General features: G+C 37.7%; 1 protein-coding gene across 3 annotated transcripts in view; it reads left to right on the top strand.

Moving 5' to 3' along the window:
• LOC137272797 (uncharacterized) overlaps positions 1 to 12,837 on the top strand; it is a 41,231-nt gene that overhangs the window by 3,822 nt on the left and 24,572 nt on the right. The window contains exons 1-3 of one of the 3 annotated variants that reach the window (XM_067805195.1): positions 6,436 to 6,494; positions 7,808 to 8,098; positions 11,261 to 11,331. In XM_067805195.1, the coding sequence (XP_067661296.1) occupies positions 7,826 to 8,098; positions 11,261 to 11,331 (344 nt within the window). In that variant the 5' untranslated portion in view covers positions 6,436 to 6,494; positions 7,808 to 7,825. Of the gene's footprint in view, positions 1 to 6,435; positions 6,495 to 7,807; positions 8,099 to 10,265; positions 10,385 to 11,260; positions 11,332 to 12,837 lie in introns of those variants that run through there. The other 2 variants (XM_067805194.1, XM_067805196.1) reach the window with 2 other exon arrangements.

Genomic DNA, 12,837 nt, shown 5'->3' on the forward strand with positions numbered 1-12,837 from the left:
ATGTCCTATTTTGTGGTGAATCAATAGCAAGTTATTTTTCTTTATGGAATTAATGTATTACATAATATCCTTGGTAGACAGATAGTTCGAGCTCCTTTTTAAATCTCATCTGAAATGCAGCAAATCCTGATAAACTGATAAAAAGTTTGAGTCATCACACAGAGGTTACGAGAGACGTGTTAACATGTTTCAGGAACACATTTTTAATGAATTCTTGTGAAAATATTTATCTTGATGTATCTACAAATAATATATTACTTCAAAATGTGAAACTTACTGTAAATATGTTCCTCGACACAAACAGCTTTGATTTAGAAATGGACGTGCAAGATGAATCACACCCATTCTGATCATATCGTATTTCTTCCAGTCAAGTCACAGCTAATATTGCTGCTAGTGAAAATGAGTAATGCCAGAGACATTTGAGACTGGATCCCGATTTTGATCGTAAATGTAATGAAATTAAGTTATTGTGTTTGATGCAGTTTAAGTCATATTGTGTTCATGTAAATGGTAACAGGACAGACATGCCATTCGCTGTGTATTCTGTAACATTCTTGTGATGAATTGTAGCAGTAGCAAACTTTAGTTCAAATGGAACCGGTTATTCTATTGTTTACCTAAATGTAAATAACGTCTTGTGTAGCTGGACAATTACTGAAATTATGTTTAACGTCATCAACGCATTTATTCACTCGGGACATATAGTGATCACTTGGTTCTCGCGACTGTGTAGGTCAGAGTCTTAATGAACAGTGACACAAGTTCTCCCCAAAGAGATTCTACACGGACAGGGTCCAGTGATATATCTTGGCTGCTTTCCTTAGACATGAGTCTAAGTATTTAACTGACCATTTAGTGTCACACGTAAATGGGAAAAGAGAATGTAGCACAGTTGAGCTCGGCAGTGTGACAAGAATGTTGTCCAGAGCAACCGTACATTGAGACAGAAAGTGGTCCAGAGCAACCGCACAATGAGACAGAAAGTGGTCCAGAGCAACCGCACAATGAGACAGAAAGTGGTCCAGAGCAATAACGCAGTGAGACAGAAAGTGGCTTAGAGTAGAGGGACAGTAAAGCAGAAAGTTGTCCAGAGCAGTTGGACAGTGATGTCATTGTGGTTCCATTTCTCCAAATCTTATTATAGAAAAACAACAACAACAACAACACTTGGCGCATTTTTAGGATAATCATCCGTATAGCTTAACTAGAAAATCGTCAAACACAGCTACCATATTCCTGATATATGATATCCGATACAAATTTGTCAATCTGATTATCATTACCAGAAGTAAAGCACTGCCTGTTCGGCGCTAGAAAGTTAATAGTCTTACAACTTATATGACAGGGTAGCCAGTTTTGCTAGGTGAACAGATGCAGGTTTATTACATAAACTCACTTGCATGGGGTGAGACCACATGTATCACATGTGCTTCGTTGTGGGGCAGAATGGAAGTTTTAAAAACTCTGAGAAGGTAAGCTGACCTGCCAAAGACTCTTGGCGCTCAATGTTGCTTAACTTCAACTGATTGTGACCTGAACTCTGTGCACAGGGCCACACGTCACAACTTAATATATACCGTGCCCAATGCAAATCCCAGAACCACCCGATCCCAGACTTTAAAAGTATTCAATTGTTTCACCCCCAGAAGTGCAACTGACAACCTGTCTCTGTGTCGTAAAATATTTAACAGTGTCAACGTTTTGAATTAATGTTTAGTGAAACAAAAAAATATCAATCCTTGGTGTGACTGAAGATCTACTAAAAGTACCCTTCTCATAACTCTAGATGTAACAATGTTTATTTTGTAACTGTGTGTCAAAGAACATTCTTGTTTGCATAATTGATTGAAATATACATTTCCCATGAATGCACATGCAGGGGTAAATGTAATGTTAGTATTTTGTGTTCTTATGTATTCATTGAATGAAGGAACAAATATATTCAGATAATGACATATACTTACATGACGTGATAGGCTTTGTTTGTCGTAATGAAATGTAACAAACTGCTCATCCGAAGAGATGCTATCAAAGATCTAGTGGCTCGGGTTTGTTTTCGTTGCAACGAATGTGATAACATAGTCATGTGCGTCATGTGCGGTTAATAACAAACCACAACATCGCCAGCACTGTTGAATCTCACAAGGTATTAACACCTAGGCTGCGAAATAGCATCATGTAAGACTCCTAGACTGTTGTACTCACATCCAAGGATACAGTGTAAATTATTCACATCCAATCCACCAACAAGGGTTGAAAAGTCGACCCTCGTCCGTCTGAAGACGTCTTTCATATTAATCACCGCCTCAGATACGACACCTAAGCTACAACTACCCATAACAATACTGAATAATTCACGCTGATGTTCATTTGAGCTTGTAGGATAAGTTTCCACGTTGTTTCAATCATGAAACTTACAGGTTGCAGGACTGTGAAGTGTCAAGATGTTATCTTGTGTTGAAATTGGCGGTTGATTGAGATCAGTTCCTTGAGGCAACAAGACATCGTGAAGTTATATTTGATCACCATTTCATCATGCCACCTCTAGCACATTTCCACCAATTTCTCTTAAAGGATAGATGGGAAAGAAGCGTAAGTAGATATTTTGTATTGCATTCTTATCGCGGTGTTTCATGTTGGTTTTTAGGTATATTTTTTCACTGTTATTTTTTCTGGCAGTGATGGCACGATTTGTAACGTTTGCCGTTTTGAAGAAAGCACCAAGGAATTTCTGGATAATTTCTGCTTTTTGAAATAAATGTGTAATATATATGCCCCTGTCTCAATATTCATGAAGTGTAAACATCTCAGTATGGGGCTTTCTACAAACAGCAAAATCAAGGCAAATGTTGATACTGATCCTCTGCCAATTTACCATAATGCCCTTTAATACTATGACGCTTTTACCAAGTTCTTCAGTCAAACAATTACTGTTGCTTCATGACTTCATGAGGACTATTCTATGGACATAAAACCTCTTTATTCTCGATGAGACATTTCGACATATAGTCTAATGCCAAGTTAAGCAAGTCGAAAGGTCGCCCATACAGAATAAAGATGTTGTACAGTATGGTTCAAAATTATTGAGAATAGCTAAAGCATTTCATATTATTAAACGAGAACAAATCAGATAAAATTGAATGTATTGTGAAAGTGAACTGACCTTTTCATGTTGTGTAGGTAACAATTTAATATTTTATCAAGTCTCCTTGAGCTTCACGGCACAGTCTAAGACGGGTAGGCATACTTCCTATCAGAGAGGTTAGTGTCTCGTGAGTTATGTTGTCCCAGTATCGGACCACTTCTCTCTTCATGTCTTCAATTTTTGTCAACCCCTTTTGATTCACACATTCCTTCATCATCCCCCAAATGTTCTCAATGGGATTTAAGTCAGGACTATATGCAGGAAATGGTAATGCAGTCACATTTTTCTCCTGAAACCACTGCTTGGCATGTTTTGCGGTGTGTTTAGGATCATTATCTTGCTGCAAAATCCAGTCATTTCCATAAAACACATGTGCACTTGGAAGGAGAAAATTATCTAATATGTTAGTGTAGCGTTGACTTGTCAGATTTCCCTCAAACACACACAGCGGGGTCGTTCCTAATAAGGATATCCCTCCCCATACATGAAACTTTGGGCTGTATTTAGGTCGTCGATACAACGGTGCTGACGCAGACTTTGTCCATATTTTCACATTATTGGGATATACCCATATTGAGCTTTCATCAGTAAAAATCACATTTTCCCAGTCAAAGTTTTCATGTGCCAAACACCTCTCAACACACTTGTCTTTATGTTCTTGTTTCATGAGAGGAGAAGGAATTCCAGTCTTTTTCTCCCATCCAAGATCAATCAAATTTATTCTAACTGTAGATTTTGATACAGCTGTTGATCCCCTTTCTATCATTTCATACCTGATGTTGGAGATGCTTGCCCTTCGCTTTTTAGACGCTAAACTTCCCAGCCGGACGCGATCTGAGAAGTCCAATTTTCTGGGTCACCCTGCTCCATTCTGGTGCCCAAAATCCTTTCCCTCTTTAATATTCTTCCTAATCCTATACACAGTAGAAAGAGGAGTTCCTGTTCTCTCTGCCAATGTATTTACATCATCAATTCCTTGATTACACAACTCAAAAATCAACCTTCTTTTATCTTCAACAGACATTGTTGACAGTGCTGAGGAAAATGACGTCTGCTACAAATTCAGGGGAGGTAACTCTAATTGTACTATACTCAGTAGGCCAAGATGAGTTACTTCCCTTATACCATTACTTAGTTTTAAGTATCAGTGAATCAGTTGAGGTGTTAGGATAGCTCAAAGTAAGAAGAAAAATTCTCAATAATTATGAACCAGACTATATATACATAAAAATAGTCTTCATCCTTCGTCTACAAAACATCTAGAATGCCCGTGAAAGAGGCTTAATGTAGTTGTGGGTCATCATGAAATAATGTAGGTAACTAAGGGAGTAAATGAATGAATGAATGAATGGCACAACCGGTTCAACTTTATTAAGAAAAACTATTTCCGAGGCTTAGTAAGTATGAACGGTTTACATATGTATCTAATTCAGTTCCCCCAGTTTTAGAAGACTGTAAATATTGCTCATGCTGGTGATCACTGAATTGTTTGGTCTAGACTCCATTATTTACAAGCTGCTGTCACATAGCTCGAATATTGCTCAGTACAAAAATCAACAACTTCAAACCAATGAACAAATGTAATCCCTTATCACTTTCTCCAATGATTAGTCAAGTATTAGTGGGGTCATTTGACTTATGTTCTTACACTTGCATAAAGGCAGCCCAGTTTACATCCCTCTGGGAAAAGGTTAACTGTATGTTGTTTAAGATTTAAAGCATAGAAGGTTACATTTGTGTAGCGTTCTATATCCTGAGAAATGTCAAAACTGAAGCGTATATCTGTTTATTAGCCACGTGGTCAACGCATGGGTAGTTGCATACTAATCTCGTACGTCACACATGTGTCGTACCGTGTAGACCTGTGTCATAACGACTTGATCTGAGATTCTAACGATTTGATTGGATAACCAATGACCTCTCAGTTACGTCACGTTGTGAGTGAGCTTCGTTTCCATTCATAACAAACACTTGAATTCATTCTACAACCTATATGCATTGACTGTGAGTCGAATCGAGACATTATATCCGTCGAAAGACATAAACGCAATGTTTCCACCAGTGACGTTAGCAAACCAAGAAACGGGGTGCTACGGAGTTTATTGTAGGAGGTTGTTCGAGTCCATAACAACAGACATATATCGTAACGTCGGTTTCAAAGGGGGGCAGACGTAGTCACTACAGTGTGACATCATGCAAAAGGTCTACAGGAATACAACATTCTTTCGCCACGTCTTTCTGAAACCAGTTTCGGTTTGAAACCATAACAATAACAAAAATACGCTATTTTGCCATTTTAATGCGTGTAAAACGTGGGTAATGAATAAAACACCACACCCAGTCTTATTACATACGAATTATACGGAACTTGTGATATTCCTGTGGTATCTGACATCCATAGGAAGGACATTGCTTTCTTATAATTCTTCTTTCTGTTGAAGTCACCTTCAGTTAAGGACACTTGTTTCGTATAATTCGTATGTAATGACACCTCGTGTAGTATTCTCTATATATCACCTCCTGAACATGTCGTCAGATTATTTCCCCCATGCATGGGTTAAAGGAGATTATTGAAGATCAATATTGTATCGATCTCTTTACTCAAACTAAACACTACCTCGACACCTATATGAATAACCTCTTCTGAGGGTGAAATCATTCAAATGAAACAGAGGAATGCACTTGTACGTATGTGCAAAAATTCACTCGACATCACAACCTCTGCACTTTAGACTTACCCAAGAGCAAATGAAAAGAAAAAAAAACACACAGACAATTGTTACCAGAGATTAATTGGGGTTGTTTTTGTGTTTTTATTCTAAAGGCGACGTTTTGACGTTTTGACATAGATTCTTGTTTCGTTGTCAAGCCAGTGAAACGTCGCCTTTCACAGACCTAACAAGTTGCATTTCCAGAAAAGTATCATGCTTCTAAAATTCTCATCAAAGAAGTCACGCGGAAAACGTGTGTGTTTGATCAAGTTATGTTACATCATACAAAGAACGATCTTATCCACTGAATTATTGACCTATTCACTACATTCAGCCACTGGACGGTCAACACGACTGTTTGCACCATGACCAATGCCTAGATTATCTACCTTGGTAATGTAATCCATATGTAACCAGTCATCATATACCTATGAGCTTGTCCTGTTTGACAATGTCTTTTATGAAGAAACAATATCAGTAGATCCCACCTTTGTGTACACTCATACAGGGATTGGTGGCTAGGGGTATATGGGAGATTTGCTGGAGATTATACCGGTCGATACGTTACGTGTCACTGACTTCAGTCCGAGTTGGATAGGAACATGTGAGCATTTAGTCACCGGGGACACACCGTTGTGAGTATCACTGTTGATGTTCGTTTTATGGTCAGGAACTTTATTGAGTGGTTATATGAAAGTATAGAATATGTGGGAAATATACATTTTGCTGAATATTGATCAGAGAGTATGAGCGGCGGCAAGTGGTTGACAAGCCACAAAACTTATCTGATTACCGTGTGTCGTTGTGCACCAGTGATCGCCACTTATTCAACAGTAAGCGTTTATTAGTTGTGATACCTTTGAGGGGACATTGACGGCTCAATGTGAAGTTGCAAAGACAACATTTTTTTGATAACTGGAAATTGTTGAGATGGGATCTTTTATGATATACTACAAGTTTTCATGGGAACAGATTGACAGTTAGACGAAGTTACTAAACTATGTCAGACGAAGGACTACCAAAACAACAAAATAACAAAGGATTTGGTGACTTGGTACTGAAGGATCAACGAGACTAATTAACAGTTGTGATATTTATTTCGGGTTACTTGACGCTCTTTTAATACTAAATGCTAAAAAAATGCGGAATATTTGATTCGTTCATATGACGTTCTCACCAATATTTCTCTCATCATTTTAGATGAAATGTAACGGTCATTAAATGTTTCTCTGTATTACGCGCTTAAAGCACATCGGTCATTTGCAACATTGTGGTTGAATATTGAAAGTATTGATTTAGATTCTCTGAGGCCATGCAGTCATTATATAAATGAAACTGTCAGCACATATGAATAATCAATAACTTTAAGGAGATTGCGTTTTGCCGCAAGTCGATTTTCTATTGGTATTATGAAGCTAAATCAGTAGTGGTACACCGTCTTAAGGTCATTATGCCCCTGCATCATCTGCAGATGTAGCTATTGATGATATAGTTACCAGAACCAACACATCGCACGTAATGGTCTTCACATTGAGCAAATAATGAATTTGACTGGACAGTTCATTTTTAGAAACCATTATAGTCCTGCCTAAGTTCTATATTGGTGTACTGCATGTATGTCTGCGCTGGCAGTCGTTTTACCGACAAATTATTTCGATATGTTGGGAAATTGAGTGCACCGTGTCTGTGGCATGTTTTTACGTTAATATCTGGAGTTGTCCGCTGCGCCTTACGTAACATCGGTAACTCGAAGTTCAGGAGACCATCCAGAAAAATATCGAGTTATCAGCAATTCCAGACACGTCTTGTTCTGATGAAAGAATCTACACCTTTCGATGGTAATTGGAAGTTGATCAGCAATACAGCTCGTTGACAGTTACTCTTTGCAAATCAAATTGTTCTTCAAAATTATGAATTCCATCAATCTACGCTTATTTCTCCTTTTCAGATTTTCCGTGCAGCAGTCATGGACAAGAAGAAGGTGTTATTCCGAAAGGACACCTCTATGTCCCTGGTGTCCAATGCTGATGAATATATCGACCGTTTCAATCAGATGACCACGCGCTTCAGGCTGAAGTCCCTGGTCACTGACGCCCTTACCTTAACCAGACAGAACAAGTCCGCTACTATTGACATGTTGCGTCAGGACGAAGAAAACCGACGGAAGCGGAAGGCCCGGTTTAAACTTGCCTTCCGGAAGATGCCCAGACTCTGTTCACTTGTTGGCGAACTTGCAACGGTAATTCCAAATTTTGAATCCCAAGAACCAATTGTGATACTGTGGTAATTGTATTTATCATTGAATGTAAGTGTTATTGTTATGAATATGACGTCAAGCAAAATAACCTATTTTCAAATAACGGATAAGACATCATGAATGTTAAAGTAAAATCAGGCATTTAACCTATTAAGTGAAATGTGCCGGACGATTGCTAAAGCAAGCGAAAACCACTTCATCATAGTCAAGGGTAAATCATGAGAAGCGCGTCCTTATAATTTTACTATCGAGTACGTTGTTGGATATATAAGCAGACTATAAACTATTCGGAAGATAACTTCAACGAAATGATCGAACTCAAAAGTATAGTATTACAAATACTTGGGGGACTCGACTCGAAGAGTTTAGACTCCGTATATTTTTCACTGGTCACCGTTGGTATTCACACCTGTTGGTATTAAACGTAGATCGGTTGCACACTGAAAAATATTATATGTTGGTAGACATGCGTAAATGTAAAGTTGAACTGGACATTCGACGTCAGGAAGTGTGCAAGCTGCGATTGGTGTATACTTCAAACATTACATAACATGGTTCATTCGTGCTTTACATGAACTTAAAGCCCAAACCACTTTCTCATGAATACGGGTGAGTTTTAAAAATGGGCTTCACATGATGCACCCATGTGAATCCGGGTCTAAAGTGTGACGAGCGAACGCTTTAACCACTCGGCTACCCCATCGCCCCCTCATGAATAATGAAAGGTTTTGTCAGTTTGAATGTGTTTATAAAACGAATATACTAAACCTGATTAATCGAGGAGGAGAAAAACTAGAAACTTTGAAATGAAGCTTGGTTGAAAAAAATTACCACTGCAGTCAATGCTCAGTGGCTATACACGGATCCTATGGTGCTATCTACTGGCCGATGCCAAGTTCCAGTTGGAGCCCTGTCTCAAGGACAATGGGCAATACGCTGAGAGACGTGCTAATCTATAATACAGCTTGTGTACTGTCACAGCGTGTCATGTTGACATCCTACGCCAGACCTTTAAACAAAACTGATCATATTGTGGGTGGCTGACGCCGGTCAGTAGCAATCTTTAATATCGATAACATATCTATGTAACCAAGTGTCACACACACTCAGATCCGTGTTGTATGATGTGTATCGTATAAACGTGAATGTATCAGAGCCATGAGTAATTAATACGTCAAATGAAGCGATTCCATATATCATTGTTCTGTTTCGAAACATAACTATGGTATTTATTATTGCAATCAAACAATGTTTTGAAACATCAGTTGATGAAGTTGCTTTCACTTGCCCTTTACACGACTGTGCTTACTTCCGAGTGTTCATATATCTGCTTTAGTGATGGTATCAGGTGTTCACGAAATGGTGTACATGCCAAGCCATGTCGGTACAACTGTTAAAAATACACACATGGCAACCAAAGTGCATCAGCCAGCTTTTGAAATGCAATCGACGTGCCAGCTATGACATATGTTAAATAAATTACTATTACTGAAAATTGTAAACATCTTTAAATGTCGTGTGATGTTGACTGGTGTCTTCGTTGAAACAATATGATCCATTATACTCAAATGTTATAATTGCGGACACGAAAGGCTGGAATACTTATTTATACACACAAAAGAATGATGTATGATATCAGTGTCATTCAGTCTTATGAATAGTGTTAACAGCGCATGTGTAGTCATTATGACACGTGAACAGACTGATATATGGCAACCAGTAGTGTTTGATAATCATACCCCATGACCGCAGGTGCATGCCATTAGCGAAGCCATAAATCACAACTAAATTCATATTCGACAAAACCAAAACCATCAATAAACCCCTACCCTTGGTTGTCAGCATAACCCGTACACATCGGGAAGCACAACCGCAATAAACATCCATCACTATTAACAAACAAGCGTGTAAAATAGCCCCCCGTAGAAACCCCATAAGCGAGCAATCGTTACTGTTCTCGATGGCACAGTCCACACGAAGAAACAGAACGATACAGTGAACAATTGTGCCATTCATACAATGCCCACTCGCCGTAACCTGAGCTGTGGGCTTGCAATTATCGAAGTATTTTCAGACACATTTAGTTGCGTTATTGATAACACTGTGCGTGATCATGCGACGGTTAGCAGATCACGACATGGGCATTGTTTCAATACAACATGGCGGGCGTGTGAGGCAGTGATTTTGAACGGATTCTATACTAACATGGACGATGAGGATCAAGACGATCACGAGAGTGACACGTTTCTGACGGAACCTAGAGAGGATGTAAGAAAACTAATATTCATCAGTGGAGAGTGTATCCCTACCATATGTGTCATTACATCTGTGCTGCTATTATTTACAGACCAGTATATAATGCATTTCGATGACAATGATAGATGAACGTTGCTTTTTGTCAGCCATTGCTGAATCAGGTATAAATCAGCATCGATGACGGATTGCGATAATTCATGCAGAAGGTGATTAACGAAAGGTTAATTTCATTAATTCAGTTCTGCAAATATTGAATTTTGTATACATAATTTTCGTGATAACAACTTACAGAACAAGGACGAAAACGTTTTTTACATTATCCTTTGGTACGTAATATGGAAAATCATGACCAGGTGAAATTTCATCGTATTCTTTCTGATAGAAAACATCGAATGGCCTTTCTAGCTTTAGAGCAGTTGTGAGAATTTTAATTACATTTACACCTAACATTTTTCCAGTGCTGGTGGATTTATATTTTATACGTTCACGTATGAATACCAGTCCATGCTCATGATATGTCCGAGGGGTATAAATGCTTCGGTAACTTAATTGACTATGTATTATCTTCTCCAGACTGAATGGACCATAATAAAAACTTTTATGCTTACAAGGGTTGTTTGGTAAATATTACAGCATTTTAAGGTGGTCAGTTTACGGACTATAATTCGCCAATCACAGGTGAACAATGGGTATCAACATTCTGTAAAGATATTTTGTTGTGTGTCAAAGTTTTACTTACAAAACTAAGACTTGAAATTATGGAATTTTGTCTGCATGGAAACCTACGTTGGTACACATTACAATGTATTTGTATTATACATTGCATAGTAATTTCAATACAAGAAAATCGCATTTAACATTCACTTGTAATCGTTTTGTTTTCTTCAGCCGTATCAACGTTTCCGGCGGTGTGCAATTGCTGTGATGCGACTTATCCAAGTATGCAAAGTCTGCAAGGAGTAAGTAAGACAACCTAACATTGTATCTCTGCATATTACATCTATCTATCTGTCTATCTATCTACCTATCTATCTATCTATCTATCTATCTATCTATCTATCTATCTATCTACCTATCTATCTATCTATCTATCTAACAGAGGAATCAGACGTTTATTCCAGAAATTCACACTTTTTGACAGAAAAGGTACTGATAATGTTATACATGCATATGGCCAGCGTGAATGTGTCCATGACAAAGAAATACAAATACATACTTTAAAGATGTGATCTGTATAAACATAAACCTACTTTGGTATACCTGCTTAATCGTAAAGTAAGTGGTTTACAACTTTATTTCAATATTGTGATATATTCATGTACTGACAGAATATTACCCACTAAATATATTTTTCCAAGGGTTGCTAAACTTGGGCATCTTAAGAGGAATATTCACATATTCATACAACATAAAATACAACCCTAACTTACTTCAAACACATTCCGAGTTGACTCAGTTGATAAGGAAAGATAAGGTAAACTTTATTGTCTTGCATTCAAAGAGCGAACAAAATGACTATAACAAAATTATTTAAACTATACATACACAATGTCAAGGTAATCATAATATAATGATGAATCATAACATAATCAAAGTATATGATATAATAATCACTCATGTCTCATCGTAGATTTCACCATTGCAATTTTGCAGGAAGATTTAGAAGTTTAATGCTGTGTTGGGCAAGTGGTTTTGAACTATGAAACAAATGAAATTGAATTTTAACCTCTTCTCACACCATTATCACAGGTAAAATATGAACAAAACAAGATTGATTTTTAAATTGATCTATGTTATAGTTCATGTGAAAATATTTTTCACCAGTATTATTCTCATTCATTTTAAGTCAGAGACGCCAAACATTGTTTTACTAAAGTCAATGAAAAGGAACACAAAACAATTGTTTAACAGCTTGGAACATGTACATATAGTGGAATGCGATTTCCGACAGCCGCCTTCCGACTGACTGTCGTAGGCGCTTTTAGTGGGATTACTCTCAACAGCTTATCTACAGTGCAGCCGTCATTGTATATTCCTCTGTAGTTACCAGGGTTGGTTTGACTACCTTTGTTTTCAAAAATAGTTTTTATGTAACAGCCTTGTCATTCTTGGGAGAACACATCTAAAACCAACTTAAACTATTTAACATAAGTTGGCAACATTACGTCAGCAGACATGGGATTGATTGATAGGGAGAAGGTGTATGCCATTAAGGTGACCCGGCTAAAATCTCAGATATAATCTTCGATCTCTCATTTCATCTAATACATGGGTTAATCAAAAATAAAATTTAAATGATATGGCATTATGTCAACCTTTTATCGAAGAGAACGAAGTACTGTAATATAAACAAGATATGACATTTAAATTAAACGGCAGCTACTTAGAGATAAAATGTTACTTCGTGGGAACAATATGTTTATCCAGTTCCCGCCAAATCTCCCCAATTTAACTCCCTAGTGAAT

The sequence above is a fragment of the Haliotis asinina genome, chromosome 2, assembly GCF_037392515.1.
Source record: "Haliotis asinina isolate JCU_RB_2024 chromosome 2, JCU_Hal_asi_v2, whole genome shotgun sequence".
Taxonomy (NCBI): Eukaryota; Metazoa; Mollusca; class Gastropoda; order Lepetellida; family Haliotidae; genus Haliotis; species Haliotis asinina.